The sequence below is a fragment of the Trachemys scripta genome, chromosome 4 (genome assembly GCF_013100865.1).
Source record: "Trachemys scripta elegans isolate TJP31775 chromosome 4, CAS_Tse_1.0, whole genome shotgun sequence".
Taxonomy (NCBI): Eukaryota; Metazoa; Chordata; order Testudines; family Emydidae; genus Trachemys; species Trachemys scripta.
In genome coordinates, this window is record NC_048301.1 from 13,175,020 (window position 1) to 13,191,626 (window position 16,607).

The window sequence follows — 16,607 nt, forward strand, 5'->3', positions numbered from 1 at the left end:
GACAGCTGTTCACTTTCCTTGCTCCTCATGCAGGATTGCCCATGGTCAAGCAAGGAGCCACCTGGCCCATCCTTTTAGCTAGAGGAAAAATGTGAGAAGGAAGAAATCTGACAAAGGAGGGAAGAATTTAAGAAAGGAAGAGTAGAAAAACTGGTGGCGTCATAACAAAGAAATGTGGAAACTTGAGAACCCCACGTAGCTTGTACTTTGGGATTTGTGCCAAACACAGGGAAAGAAGGAACATATTGACGTAGGTCTTCAGTTTAACTTAAATGACTAAGGCCCTGGCCCATTATATATTATGAGGTGGAGCTAGAGATAATGGCAAGAAAATGTAGAGCAAAAAAGGCACCTCACACACTTTGGGGACTATAAAAAATAAGTGTCATACAAAGGGAATGCTTTTGTCATACCAACCAATGAAATTCACTGCAGCATGTCACAAAGGCCCTGAGCCCGTGAACGTGTATGTATGTGCTTCAATTTATTACCATGAATAGTCCCACTGAAGTCAACACTCATGGTAGTAAAATGAAGCACGTACATAAATGCTGACAGATCAGGGCCACGTTCTGGTACTGGACTGCAGCTGGATTTTGAAAAGAACTGAATAGTTTTATTACTAATAATGACATGCGTAGTTATGCCAGCTAGGAAAAGGGTAGTCCAACTTCAGGGTTCAAGGCAATAAGATCATTTATACAGGGCTCCCAGGATTAATATTTTCTCTATGGTTAGGTGCTCTTGCCTTCCTCCAAAGCATCAGGTATTGGCCATTGGTGGAGGCAAGATCTTGGATTTCAACTGGAAGTCTGATTTGCAAAGAAAATTCCCATGTTGTATTTTTCCATCAGCTGAAAAAAAACACTTAATTTCAAAATTGTTAAAAAGCTCAGAGAAATTACTGAGCATGTGGACATTTCACTGTAGCCCTTCAGTCGGGGTAATCTAGGAGCCAAATGATGAGCTCGGTAGTGCCATTTAAAATAATCCATGACTCAGCTTCCTCCCTGCCCCTTTGGGGTGTCTTTCACCTTTGGGAGCACCTGGCAGGAGTAGTCCCTGCCCTACAGAGCACAGGGATTGTAGCTGTTCAGGAGGGCAACATAGTGCATTGGTGTTGACCCTCCCCAGCCCACACACACAGAGCAGCTGGGCACAATTCTGGCCCTATGTACACTGTATGTGACTATTTATTCCATGGCAACTACCTCAAATTCATCAATATATCATTTGAGTTATTTTTTGTGTGTGTGTGCCCACTTGAAGTCAATGGAAAGAATCCCACTGACTTCAATGAGCACTGTATTGGCCCCTAAAATATTGCTATTTTAAGTCAGCCACTCTGTGTCTTTATAAACAATCACACAAACAGAAAGATTGACAGGTGACCTGCAATATTTTAGAAAGAGGGGTAGTTTGATTCCCAGGAATAGCACTGGATTGTGTAACCAGTGCACGGATTAGATGCCAAAGCTACATTTATAAATACAATAATTGACTTGAAGTTATTTACCATTCTATATATTTAATTATTCAAATAATTTATTAAATCTGGCTGGTTACAAACAAATACTGTTGTTAACTCCTTAAAGATTACAGAAATTTTAAATGCTGATACAAGTTTAGCATAGTGAACAAAGAATCAAATCACATACTTCCTTTCGCAGAGTTCCAGCTTTTCCATCATTTTAAGTTTTAATTCCATTATTAGTTGTTCGTTTGTTTCTTTCAGTCGTGCTATCTGAACTTTCTCATTAAAAATAATCTATTAAAAATTAAATTAGTTAGTACTGATGCACAATATTTCCATAAATAGTACTCACATAATTAATTTACTGCTACTTCTTTTCTTTTTTAAAGATCATGTAATTTTTTCATGACTTTTGTGTAACTTTTTAATATTTATTCTGAAATGTCACAAGCAAAACCATTAGCCAATATCCAAAAAAAAAAAAAAAAAAAAAAGATATTTAAGGTACTAGTCAAGCCAATGCTTTGCTATAATTACTCTATTTTATCACTATCAGTGTTAATAAATTGAGTCACAGTGATAACCAAAAGAGATTTAAAGATCTTTGAGCTACAAACTCTATCCTCTAACTTGTCTTCACTGCAGAGTTAATTTGAATTATAATTTGAGGTTAGCCCCTAACTCAGTGGTCCCCAACTTTTTTGTGGCCAATAGCACATTCATATTTTCAGAAGAGTGTGGCGGGCGCCAACAACTATTCAAGGCTTTTTTTTTTTTTTTTTTGCAACAGTTCTGGGCAGCACGGAGAGAAGCCGCGAGGACAGAGAACACTGCGCCCTGCAGCCCCGGAGTTCTCTGTCCCTGGCAGGCGCGGGGCCCCGGCTTCTCTCCTTTGCTGGGCACTAGGCGGGCCCCGCACCTGCCAGGGACCGAGAACACCGGCACCCGCAGTCTGCAGCCCCGGAGTTCTCTGTCCCCGGCAGGTGCCGGGCCGCAGCTTCTCTCCCCTGTTGGGCACTAGGCGGGCCCCGCGCCTGCCGGGGACAGAGAACACCGCGCCCACAGCCTGAGTTCTCTGTCCCAGTCAGGCGTGGGGCCACGGTTTCTCTTCCCTGCTGGGCACTAGGGGGGCTCCGCGCCTGCCGGGAACAGAGAACACTGCGCCCACAGCCTGAGTTCTCTGTCCCCATCAGGCATGGGGCCGCGGCTTCTCTCCCTTGCTGGGCACTACGCGGGTGCACATAAATGCCCCGGTAGGCGTCATGGCGCCTGCGGGCACCGCGTTGGGGACCACTGCCCTAACTCAACTCCTGTCCACATACAAAAACCTTAACAAGTGCAGTATTGCTTTTAATTCAAGTTGGCTGCCCCATCAGGAGGTATGGACCGACCCATCAGGAGCTAATCCAATCACCCAGTGCTGCTCATGTGTTATTTCACCACGGCGACCCTACGAGGGCTGTAGCAGCATAGTTGTGGCACCATAGCTGGGCCAGCACAACTCCACAGTGTACTCGCAGACTACAGCAACGGAAGGAGTTTTTCCGTCATTGTAGAAACATCACCTCCCCAGGCGATGGTAACTAAGGCCATGACTGCACTACAAAATTATGCCGACCTAATTTACGTCAGCATACAGCCACTGCAGTTATTAAATCTCTTGTGTGCACGCACACTTGGCTCCATGGGTCGACAGTGCGCAGTCCTCACCAGAAGCACTTACATTGATTGCACTATCAGTGTGGGGCATCATGGGACGGTTCCTCAAAGCAAGTGACAGTCGACATAAGCAACCCAGTGTCTACACGGACACTGTGCTGGTCTAACTACATTGACTGCGACTCTATACTGCTGGGGGGGGGGAGGGTGTTACTAAATCAGCATACAGAGGCACTAACGTCAGCGGGAGCCAAATTGAAGTGAAGAGACTTTCACAGCTAGGTTGACGCAAAGCAGTTTATGTTGACTAACTGCATAGCACAGACCAGGCCTGAGTTGCTGGAAACATTCCTAGCTGCATCTCCATTGTGAGATAGGTTGGCACAGCTACCGCTGTGGATTTTTCACATCCTCGAGCACTGTACCTACATTGACCTAAATTTGAAGTATAGACAGGCCTAACTCAAGAGGAATTAACTAAAATGTAGATAACTCAAGTTGCATCTGCAGTGAAGACATAGGGTAAGAGGACAGATGAAGATACTGATCTCTCCCTACATTTTTAAGAGAAGTTATTCCTGTGAAAAAACAAGGGAAAACTGTTTTTGGATTATATGGGGTAAAAATGGTAACCAGTATTGCGTGGAAGGCAAAAAAATCCCAGTTACCCTTTTCATCCTATTAGTTCTGACTTCCCAGATCTTGAGATTCCCTATATTGTATTTATTCATGCATCAATGGGAGCGGTGTTATTTTGTGCAATGGGGCTTCCATCACTTCCTTTGGTTGATTATTCCATATTCTAATACATCTCATTGCCAAGATATCTTTCCTGATACGCAGATTAAGTGTTCTCCTTTCTATAATTCCCATTGTTCCTAGTTACGCCACCTTGGATCACATTCAATAACCCCTTTTTCTGTTTGGTATTTTTAGCCATCAAGTATTTGCAATTTGTCATTTCTCCCCGTTAGCCTTGATTCTGCAAGTGGCTCTGCTTGGGCAATCATCTGGAGCCAGTTACAGGAATGGGGCCTGTGTCATCATCTAGCTGAGCTGTTGCATGTATATAACGTGCATGTCTGCATGGGAAAACTGACTGCCATAGCTATAGCAGAACAATTATTCTGCTATAGCAATACTGGTCTGACTTCCCCACGCGGACACTCTATTCCAGAACAAAGGTGACTTTATTATGGAATAATTACTGGTTAATTTCCTCATGTAGACAAGTCCTTAGCTCTTTTATTCTTTCTTCATAGAAGCTGGTCCCTCCAGCCCTCTTCTCTCAACTCCCTCCAATTTGTCCAGCTATTAAATTAAAAGTTGATGCTCTTTACAGTAAGAATTTGCATTGAAATAAGAACTCTTTTGCGAGAAGCTAGTTATTTTCTCCTTACCGTTGTATTTTGAGCTATCTCAGACTGCACAGCCGATAGCTTTATGGACAATTTTTCGAATTCATCCTTTTTTCCTGAAGTTTTTTCCTTCTGAAGATCAAGTTTTGTTTTCATCTCTGCGTTCTACATTTAAAAATATAACCATTTTTACAAGCTACTATGTATTGCTTAACTAAAGAAGAAAGTCTCTATATTTGTAAATAGGGCAGTCTCTGGAGCCTTTCAATAAAAAGTGTTATACTAATGGGAAAATTATACTAGAAGAAAAGAACTTTCTACAGGGACACTGTCTATAATTTCTGTGCACAAACCCTACAGGAAAATCCTATTAATAATTCATTAAAATAGAGTATTAATTTAGGCTCTGACCCAGCAAGGACTTATGCACATGCTTAGTTTTATATGCTATAAACAGTCCCACTAACTTACACGGGACTACTCACGGTGCATAAAATTAGGCACGTGATTAGGTCCTGGCAGTACTGGGGCTATAATTTGTTCTACAGAAAAATATTTTTGTCAAACTAAAAGAATGTAATATCCTTTTACAGTGTTTCTCAAACGTTTGAACTGGTGACCCCTTTCACATAGCAAACCTCCGAGGGGGCCCCCCCCTTATAAATTAAAAACACGTTTTTATATATTTAACACCATTATAAATGCTGCAGGTGAAGCGGGGTTTGGGGTGAAGGCTGGCAGCTCGTGACCCCCCATGCAATAACTTTGCGACCCCCTGAGGGGTCCCGACCCCTAGTTTGAGAACCCCTTAAGATATATTTTATGGCATTTTTCAAAATAGAAATCAAATAAGAAAGACAAAATATAAAAGCAATAAAATAAAGATATTTTTCTTCTCTCTCTCTTCTCATATTAAAGTAATTAAACAGAAGAAGTCAGAATTCAATAGGCAATTTAAGAGAATATAAGAAAAATATATATACACACATACACACTCTCTCTATATAAAAGTTCTTATATTCTCTTAAATTCCATAGTGTGTGTGTGTGTGTGTTGGACCCTGTCCCCACTCCAATATGAAGAGTTTGTTTGGAAGTCAATTTCCTTTTGTATTGTTATGAAGGCATAATTTGACTCCATGAGAACAAACTGTGTAAAATGTTTAGCATAAATATTATTATCATTTACTATTTGTATGATCATAGTACTCGGGAGCCCTACTCATCGACCAGGACCCCATTGTGCTAGGCACTGAATAAACATCAACATTTCAGTATAATTCCTAAAACCATTTCAGTTTTGCAGCTATATAAACATGTATACATTTATGACTGTGGAGTACAGCGCCTGATATTTACCTTTCTAGCCCACATTTCGATTTCATCATTAAATAGTTGTATTTCTTTAGCTAGAACATCTTTCACTTCTTTGATAGCATTCATTAGGTTGATTATTTCTTGTTCTGCATCCCTTTTTTTGTTGCAAAACTCATTTAAAAGTATATTTGTGTTAGCTTTCTGTGCCATCTGCTGGTTCAGTAAGTCTACAGCTTCTTCATGCTGGACCCACAGCCACTCTTGGTCCTTACTGGCAAAAATAAATCAGAGACAGATTATACTGCATACCTGCCATAAGGATTCAAGTCCTGGTCCAAAGCCTGCTGAAGTCAGTAAAAACACTGCAGGGTAGCTCGAGACCTGAACCTTTATTTTCTACCTTTCAATAAAGTAAAGCACACATTAATGACTCCGACAAGTCTAGCACTATATATATATATATATATATATATATATATATAAAAATAGAAATAAAATAGATATAAAATATAAGTACAGTAGTGCATATAGAATTGCCTGTAATTAAGACTATCTAAGACTGCCCATTTTAAAGGTTCATTTTCAGTTGCTTATAACATTCTCAAAGTTTTACTTCTTCAGGTGTGAATATTTTCTGAAAGTTTAATACAAAATAGATGAACTGTTTTCCAACATAGAAGGAATGAAAAATATATCAGTTTTCCTGCTGTAAGAAACTACGCTATGATCTCTTTTTGAACAACTCTAGCTCTTTGGCAGAAAGTGATAGGAACATCAAATCTGGCATGGACAAAGCAAATGTCCCAATATCCCAGTGGGACAATGTGGAAGAGGAAGATTCATGAGGGGGTGTTTGCAGAGATTTTGGCCTGGTCTACGATTAAAGTTTATACCAATATAGTTATGTCACTCAGGGATGTGAAAAATCCACACTCTCTAGGCAGGATACTATGCTGACAAAATCCTCAGTGTAGACGCAGCTGTGCTGACAGACAATGGCGTCTGTTGGCATCACTAATGTTGTTTGGAGAAGTAGTGTTCCCATACTGGCAGAACTCCTCCTCCTGTCAGCGTATGTTGTGTTTATACTAGAAGGTTATGCTGACACAGTTATGCCTGGCATTTCCCCCCAAAGCATTAGGGGGCTCTCTCAGCATAAACACCTAACTCAGAGCTCTCTCCCACAGGTGGCGATCTGGGGGCTGCAAATTTAAAACTCTCTCTACTTCTGATTGTCCTCTGACATTCATTGTTGCAGGCAGAAGGCTCTCCCCCTGCCACTGTCATCACAGTCAGATCTGCAGTCACTTGCCTATAAGCCAGTCTATCATTACAGCAGGGGGCAGTTGGCATCAGGCAGTGACACGAAAGATCTTCAAAAGCAGGGCTGTTACTGCAGCAAAGAGCTGCCTAGGAAGATTTGCAGCTCGCTGCAGAAACAAGGGACAAGCACTGTTCACCAGGCTCCAATTCCATTTCATTTCTCCTTAATCCTCTATCAATATGATTTCCTGAAGCTTGAAGCAAATATATACATACCACAGAGCAGCGTTCTGGGTTTCACAAAGGATTTGCTTCTGATTCAGTGATTCGATTTCAGACGCGATGTTTTTCAGTGCAGTCTGTAATTGAGTTATCTTAGCAGTACTGGATTCACGGGCTGCACCAACAAGAGCTAGAAAAATAACGTGTGCAGTTGTTGCAAAAAAAAAAAAAAAAACCCAAAAACATGTATAACAACAATTTGAATGTGGCTTATTTTCTGTAATCTTTAACGCATTACTGTAGGAACTGTCAACTATCGGTCGCCCCCAGAGTAATTCTCTTACTTTAGGGATACATTTTGTCTCCCCACTTATATTCTCAGAGTTGGTTAACTTGACACTACCTTCCAACTCCTTGGTAACTACTTCTGGAAGATTCTGGAGTTTTAAACGGAGATTACTATTTTTTATGGTCTCCTCTTCTAGAAGTTCAAGGGTGTGTCTTCTTAATTTTTCCTGACAATTAACAAATAGGTGATCACGCAAAGGTTAGATTCAACCTCACTCACTTAACAAAACAATATATGAAAAAGTGCTTTGGGGCTTCTAAACTCTACATTCTCCGCCTTTATACATGGCTACCCTAGCCTAGGCACTCCCACCCTCCACTTACCCTCCAAAAAATCTCGTCCCATGGAGGGCTGGCCAGAGCCATGTTGGTGTGGCAGCTCCAGGCTTCTCATGTGGGGCAGTCCTTAAAGGGCCAGACCCTCTCCCCACTCCAAAAGCTGTGTTGGGGGAGCAGCTGCGCCAGAACCACATTGCTGGTGCAGATCCTGTCTCTCAGCTTCTGTTTTGGGGGGGATAATTAAATGTCAGAAAAAAGCCCTCAAATCCTGGGCCGGCACACTGGCGTGTCAGCTCCTGGCTGTGGACCACTAGGGGGTGTGTGTTGAAGGCACCATTAAATAGGCACCCATCAAAGCTAGGCTAGAGTCACTGCTGAGACTGAGAGGAGCTCTTAAAGGGGCAGAGCCCCTGAAACTGTACAGTGGGTGGGGGAGTTGGGTCAGTGCCGTGCTGATACAGCTTCCAGCTGGAGGTGGGTGGAGAAGAATGGCTGGTCCATAAATAAGTGGTGACCTAGACCTATGCCTAATGCCTGACCTGCATTTTTGCTAACAGCCAGAGATGAAAGTAAGTCAGTACGGCAAGAGCCAGTACGCCATGCCGGACCAGATCAGCTTCCCCAGTCTGGTGATTTAAAGGGCCCAGGGCTCCCTGCAGTGGCCGGAGCCCAGGGCCCTTTAAATCGCCTCCCGAGCCCCGCTGCCCGAGCCCCGGGGTGGTGGCAGCAGAGCTCTGGCGGTGATTTAAAGGGCCCGGGGCGGCGATTACCGCTGGAGCCCTTCCACCGCTACCCGGGGCTCAGGTGGCGATTTAAAGGGCCAGGGGCTCCCCGCTGCCCGAGCCCGGTTGCCAGAACCCTGGGGTAGCGGTGGCAGGGCTCTGTCAGAGATTTAAAGGGCCCAGAGCTGCGCTGAGGTAGTGGCGGCCAGAGTCCCGGGCCCTTTAAATCTCCCAAGTCCCCTGGCTCCCAGCCGCCTCTGCAACTGGTAGCTCCGGGGGTGATTTAAGGCCCTGGGGCTGCCAGGACTCCGGCGTACTGGTAAGTCCTTTAACTTACTTTCACCCCTGCCAACAGTTATCTTCACCAGCCTAAGAAAGATGGAAAAAAAAAAAGAGGTAGTCCAAGCCGATTCCTCAAATACTCAATTCTACATGCCTACACTTACACCCAGTACACACTGCTTTCCTTAAGTGTAGAAAGACTGAAGAGGTGGCAATAGTATACAAGAAACACAATGAGAATATGAAGATTTCACTGGAGAGAATTATATCTTCTTTTTCACTTTTACTGCAAATTGAGAACACTTTTGCTGAACTGAGCTAGTGACATAAAAATAACTCATGAATAAGTTGATTAATAAGATGAATAAGGCTAAGATTTAGTCATAGGTATTTTTAGTAAAAGTCATGGACAGATCACGCGCAATGAACAAAAATTCATGGCCCGTGACCTGTCCATGACTTTTACTATATAAATACCCCTGACTAAAACTTAGCAGCTCCTAGGGCCTGGGGGTGCTGCTGCTCTGGGTAGCCCCAGGACACTGCTGCTCTAGGGGGTCCCAGGGACCAATGGCTAGCCCCTGCACTGGCCAAGGGGGCTGACTGCCCTCAGCCACCCGCTACTCCGAGGTCCCGGTGCCAGGGCGCTCTCCGGTGCTGCCCCCGGGACTGCTGCTCAGGTACTCCCCAGGGCCAGCTGCCCAAGGCCACCCGAGCAATGGCCAGTGCGGCTGGCCGCAGGGCGCCCGAGCAGCCCTGGGGTCAGCCGCACCAGCCACTGCAGCTGCGAAAGTCATGGAGGTCGTGGAAAGTCACAGAATCTGTGATTTCTGCAACCTCTGTGACAGAATTGCAGCCTTAATGATGAATTACTGAAGAGGAGGGTTGAAACAGGTGAGTTAGAGTAGTAGTGAAGGAAAAAAGGAGAGTTTTATAAGAGATTTACATTTATCAGCGGATAAATTAAAGAGATTTTTTTAAACTGTTTTATTTGAAACCACTTTGGCTTTAATGTCTACCATGGCCTTATGACAGATGCCAATCATCTATGAACAGCGATTCCCAGTTAAGAAATATCACAGATGACACCCTAACCATGCACATGGGAGTTCTCGTCTCTCTGTAGTGAAGGACACTAAGAGTTGCTCCAGGAAAGAGTGCATTGGGGTCAGAGGGAAAAACACCTAGGTCAAAATTATTGATTTGCTTTATTTTTTAATACAGGCTTTTCTATAGTGCTCATCACAGTAGCATCTGGGCAGCTAACAATCCATAAATAATGTATCCTCACAAAATCCCTATGAGACACAGAGGTATTCTTCTCATTCATACAGATGGGGTTAAGTGAAAGAATAAGGCCCTTATCCTCCAAGGAGCTCTTCACAAGCAGACTTTGCACTCATGTGGAGCCCCATTAATTTCAATGAGGTTCCACCCACACAAGCTCATTGCAAGACTGGGGCCTAAATCACTTGCTCTAAACTAAAATAGGAAGTCTGTGAAAGCGCTGGGAACTACCAGATCTGGAGACCCAATTCATTGCATTGACCACAAGAGCATCCTTCCTCTCTTGACTTCAGTGCAAGTGCATACACTTACACAAAGTGTGGACTGGGCCTAGTCCTAGGGAAGTCCTCCAAAGCACTGGCAGCTCTAGTCAGGGTCCATGGGTGCAACTGCACCCACAGACATTAATGAACTTCCATGACTGCATCTCATGGCTCCCAACTGGCACCCAGATCCCTTCTCCTGCCAGAACCTGCAGCAGCTCCTCTCAGTGCCAAGCACCGGCGGGAAGTCTCGAGCCAGCATGAAGGTATAGAGGGTGGACAGGGAGCACTCCTGCTTGGGGGAGCCTGGCCAGCATCCAGGTCCCACTCTGCCTTCCCGGCCCTCCTGCCAGAACACACGGCAGCTCCTCTCAGTGCCATGGACCAACAGGAAGCCTTGAATAAGCAGAGAGCACTAAGGATTTAGGTGGGGGGCAGTGGGGGAAAGTCAGGCCGTTCTCCTTATCCAGCCTGGCAGGGAGCTGTGGTGTAGGGAAAGCCAGAGGGAACCTGTGCCATTGCCGCTGGGGAAGGGGTACCTCATTAGTACGTTCCTGCCCACTCCAGGCTGCCATGGCAACTTCCTTACATCCTGGGGGAAGATGAGAAGGGGAGCAGGGCTGCATGTGGAGCAGAGAGAGCAGGAGCAGGGCTGGATGTGGTACAACACACCCATTGAATTGGGAGGTTACATCTGCCCCTGCTCCAAAGTAACAGAATCCCACATTTTCCTTGGCTGTGTCATTTATCTTGGTAGGGTTGGATTAGTTGGATTATATTATTAGGGCCAAATTGTGCACATTGCAAAGTACATGCACAGCTTCCACTGACTTCAGCTGGAGTTGTCTTCCCTTCTCTGATGGGAGAATCTGACCTTCAGAGCAGAAAGTTGCTTATGATACAACAGTAAAATATTAATTTCACTCATTTCACACTGTACATCTTTCTCATGTACAAGTGACTCTAAATACTTTATACTTTCCGGTTATGTTACCAGTTTCTTAATAGCTTCAGTAGCATCTTCAAGGTGCTGCACGGCTTCTTCACTGAATGCACACGCTTCATTTTTCAGTTGTATTTCTAAATTAAAAACATTGTAAAATTTAAAGCTTCAATTTTTTCCCTTAACCTTAAAATTATATATTCATACTGCTACATTATTTTATAAGTGTTATTCTAAAAGAGAAGGCTTTATTCCAAAACATTTGCTAAATTGATTACTGTCATGGTTCTAAACTAGGGCAGCACCTTTTACATTCCTCAAATTAAAGACATAAGAAATTAAGTATAAAGTTCTAGGGGAACATAGTATGACAGACATGACAAAATACTGGATAAACCTTACTGAACTAAGTTAAACCCTACTGTATTAGGCTTAAGTAGTTTAGGAGTTCATTGTATTAAAATGTAAAGGTTTATGTATTATTGTGGGACTGTATGGAACTTTTTTAGGAAGAAGACATGATTAATGCAATATTTGGGAAGAATTATGATCTTCAAAGAATTGTTTGGACCAATACACATGAATCTGGTTTCCGAGGACAATGGTTCTCAACCACGAGTCCGGGGCCCCTGGCGGGCCGCGGGCAGGTTTCAGGGGGTTTGCCAAGCATGGCCGGCATTAGACTCACTAGGGCCCAGGGCAGAAAGCCCCATCACCCGGGGCTGAAGCTGAAGCCTGAGCAACTTAGCTTCATGGTGCCCCCTGTGGCGTGGGGCCCTGGACAATTGCCCTGCTTGCTACAATGACCTTTTCTGTGCAGAAAAACAGTTGTCATGGCACAGGTGGGCCATGCAGTTTTTATAGCATGTTAGGGGGCCTCAGAAAGAAAATGTTGAGAACCCCTGTCCTATAAGCTACTCGGGACACCTTTTGCAGCTACCCCCTGGAGAGGTTCACATAATCTAGTTCAAACTGGATTCTCCAAGGACCAACAGGCAAAGAAAGATTTTTGGTTAAATAGCTTGATAGTAATCTGATCCATAGCCTTCTTTCTGATCCAGCAAATGGACAGGACCTCTGGTCCACAGAGAGCCCCAATCCTTAAGGAAAAATTGGAAGGACTTTGGCCTACTGAGATCCCATAAAACAGGGGTTCTAGTTCTGAGCTGGGACAGTCGTGAACTTGTGACCGCAAAATGGAGGCAGTGTCTTCACTAGGAAAAAAGGTGTGTTCTTAACTCATAATATTTAATTCTAAGTAAAACCCTAGGCTCTCCCATATTCTTCATTTGACCTGCTAACTTGGGTGAAAACTACAAACTGCCTTGTCTTCACTAGAATTTTACCTCAAGTTAGTGGCCTTCGTGCCAAGTTCTAACTTACGCCCTGTGTACTGTCTGATTCTGATGATCTACCACTTTTATGCTGATATAACTCCTTTGACTTGAATTAAGTTACTTATGATTCAACCAGCGTAAATGACATCAGAAGGGAGGTCCACTGGATATAGTTGGCTTGCATGGGGGTAAATCACAGCAGAATTTGGCCCTGCACTATAGGCCCAGCAGTAAGCAGCAATTAGAGACAAGTCCCTTCAACAACAACATTCTGTCATCACAATCTCTCTATCACTTGCAGATCAACAGATCTGTGAGCCACTTTCCCCAGAAACAGGATAAATGTAGGGCATACCATGCAAAAATAAAAATCAATGTCACTAATTACACTGCTGCTTGTCAAGTCTTTTCTTGACTTCTCTTTACCTTTTTCCATTGCTTTAATTCTGTCCTCTCTCCCAGATTCCCTCTTGATTCCTTTTATCTATTTGGTCTTCTTTCTCTACCTCATGTTTACTACAAAAGCTAACACTGTCCCCTTTACAAGCCATTATAATGTATCCTTCCTATTTTGTGTTGCCGTCCTTCCCCTCCCTCATTGTGTCTTTCCTTGTTTCCCCACCCTCTCTCTCTGCCTTCCATGGTGGTGGCCTCCCCTCTTGCATTCCTCTTCCCCACCCAATTTTGGGGACAAAAAGGCTGAGCTAGGTGGCCCACTGGGGCAGGTCTATAGGCAGCTGACTATGAATGTTAAGCCCTGAATAGAAGATCTCTTTAACTTTATATGGGAAAGCTCTTTACGAACGGCTGCTTCCACATCCTTAGGCAAAAAAAGAAAAGAAAATGCAGCCATTTATTATCTGACTCAATGCATCTGCCAGTTTTCTGGCATACTTACATTTAGGACCATTTGTTAAATTGGATAGTGCCTACTTACAAGGTGGTATGTAGATTTTTTTAAAGGAGGTAAATCCCAACCAAACACAGGCTTAGAAAGGGAACCTGCAAAACTCAGAAAAGTATTCTTTATCCACAGGAGGATTCTGCTGATGACAAGGCAATATATGCAGGTCTCCACCCTCAGCCCCCTTCTTTGCTCCTCCGACACCTTATCTCTGAGTGACTCTCACCCATAATCGCAGCTCAATTACCATCTTTATGTTATAATTCACAAAAATTTCTCTCCCCTCTGAACCTGAGTCCATCTAAACTCAAAATCTCAGCCTGTCTTTCTGACATTTCCTTGTGGATGTCCAGCTGTCAAATGAAACTTAACATGACCTATTCTCCCTCCCTACCAAAGACCTCTACTTTCTCTATCACAATCATCCTTCCTGTTGCTCAAGAACATAATCTTGGCTTCCTCTTTGATGTGGCCTGTCCTTTGACCCACACACCCAGGCCATGTCTAAAACTTGCCATTTCTTTCCACCACAACATCTCCATAAATCGACTTTTCCTCTCATAAGAACAGCCATACTGGGTCAGACCAAAGGTCCATCCAGCCCAGTATGCTGTCTTCTGACAGTGGCCAATGTCAGATGCTTCAGAGGGAATGGACAGAACAGGTAATCATCAAGTGATCCATCTGCCCACATTGCCAAAGTTCTTGTCCAAGACCTAACCATCCTGTGCCTTAACGACTGTGATCAACACTCTGACCTCAATGCCTGTTACCTCATTCTCCTCAAATCCATTCAAAATGCTGCTGCTAAGATCATCTTCATGACTCAGTGCACAGACTATGTCACATATCCCTTTTAAGGTTCTCCATTGGCTCCCTGTTTCCAGTACATCAAACACAACCTTTTTGTCCATACTTACAAAGCCCTCAACCTTTGATAGTTTAGCCCCTCTCCATGTAACTGATCTGTTATCATAATGTTGACTCCCATCTTCACTCTCTCAATAACACCAGCCTTGATCTCCCAATTCTCCACTTTTCTGACATGCTCTTTCTGCCAGGCCGCCCTTTACACATGAGAAAAGCTCCCAATCAAAATCCATAAAGCTATCATCTTGTCCTGCTTCAAGTCCCTCCTCAAAACTCACTTCCTCCATAACACAAATGGTAAATTGCAACACGATAATGGCCAGGCAAGTAGAGAGCTGTGATCATTACTACTGGCTAAGCATTTTCACATCTTATTATATTTATGTTACACCATCTCATGTCATTCCGACCCACCGGTTTGTCTCATCTCTCTGTTACATCTTGTCTTTTAGACTGTAAGCTCTTCGGGCAGGGACTGACATTTATTATATATTTGTATGGTGCCTAGGATAATGGGCTCAACTTGGTTGTCAGAAAGCCCTGCCAACATGCCTCCAACCTGAACTAAGGAGACCTACTCTGGGATAACAGGAAATGCAGCCTCCGTCCCCATTCAGTCCTTGAGCTCTCTGCTGAGGCTATCAGTAGTAAATATGTTATGACACAGACATCTCACCACAAGGAACTAATCCAAGACTAGCAATTCATGTTGCAGTGGGCACTAAACAGGTATCACACACAGTAACAACTTTCCATCACTATCAACCAGAGTCAGATTTGACTGGCAACCTAAAGGAAAAATGTTCCTTAGCCCATTACCAATCACTAGAGCTGACTAGACCCTCCTGTACAATTTATTTTTAAAATGAATCCAACAAAAGTTTGCCACTATTTCCCTTGTAAGGTATTCCACGATCTAATAAAACTTGAGTTTGGAATCCCCCCCCTCCCATCCAATCTATTTTTTTTCTTTGTTCTAGTTAATTCCATTACTCTTGGTTATACCTCCTTGCTTACACTATTCTAAAACAATGCCTCTCCCTAGATAGTGGTTAATCTTTCACCCTGAATCAATTTCTTCCATTCTTAGTTATTGCTAAACCTCCTTACACAAACGCTTTAGCAGCAAACTACTGATTGCTGAAGTTTCCCAATGTTTTATCTTCTAGCCCTTTCTGTTGTCCCGAGAGTGGGTTTTATTTCTTGTGACAGATATAGTGATAAATGTGTTTTCAGATAGCAGATTTATTTTCCAAGGCCTTTTGGGAGCACCACAACCAGCTTCTTGTCAGATATCGCCTGAACAAAATTAACACTCAAGTCAGTTCAAGGACTTTCCAAACTCTTAAGACCCAAAAGATTCTGTATTTTGAGTGATTGTCAAAGTGCCTTCTTCCTTCAGATGCCATGCCATGCACTCATTGCAGAAGTTCATAGGAGACCACAGGCATCTGTCTCACACCACCTGTCTCAGCACCTGAATGCAATATTTGCCCAGTGTGTGAAATGTGTTCACTTCTCCAATGTATCAGCAGAAATAGAGGTCAAAGAAGGATTCTTTGCCATGTATGGTTTTCCCAATGTGCTAGCGCTATGTGTAGGTACAGGGGATTTTACACATGTGGAAACATTACCTGCTCAAGAAGATTTTAAAAGAATGGTTTGCAAAAATAAGAAGCAGTAGAACAACATGAGTATCTAGGGACCTAAACAGATTATTAAATATATGCTTGCCAAAAAGTCTGAGTCCCGCAGAGAAACCAGATGGCTGTGTATGTGACAATCAAACCAAAGAAATGTATTGTCTACACATATTACCCACCCCCACAAAATGCTAATTTCTGAAGGATTTAGTTCTCTGATTTATATGCATATGGCAGTCAGATTAATAGATAGACACCTCCTGGGTCAATTAGGAACAAGACAGCCCATAACAATGACAGACAAATAATATTTTAGACATATTTTATAGATATAACTAAAATAATGTGTAACTGATAAGTTTGAATAATACCGATTTTCAAAATCAGGCCCTGATACCACAATGAGCTCTGCATGGATACAGGGGTCTGCCCACAGG

The 16,607-nt window shown here is 43.3% G+C and overlaps 1 protein-coding gene across 3 annotated transcripts in view; it reads right to left on the reverse strand.

Moving 5' to 3' along the window:
• LOC117876421 (coiled-coil domain-containing protein 175-like) overlaps positions 1-16,607 on the reverse strand; it is a 46,366-nt gene that overhangs the window by 28,770 nt on the left and 989 nt on the right. For 2 of the 3 annotated variants that reach the window (XM_034768587.1, XM_034768588.1), the window contains exons 1-5: positions 7,965-8,531; positions 7,347-7,482; positions 5,850-6,078; positions 4,534-4,656; positions 1,659-1,768 (exon numbers count right to left, since the gene is read on the reverse strand). In XM_034768587.1, the coding sequence (XP_034624478.1) occupies positions 1,659-1,768; positions 4,534-4,656; positions 5,850-6,078; positions 7,347-7,482; positions 7,965-8,034 (668 nt within the window). In that variant the 5' untranslated portion in view covers positions 8,035-8,531. Of the gene's footprint in view, positions 1-1,658; positions 1,769-4,533; positions 4,657-5,849; positions 6,079-7,346; positions 7,483-7,695; positions 7,808-7,964; positions 8,532-11,467; positions 11,554-16,607 lie in introns of those variants that run through there. The other variant, XM_034768589.1, reaches the window with a different exon arrangement.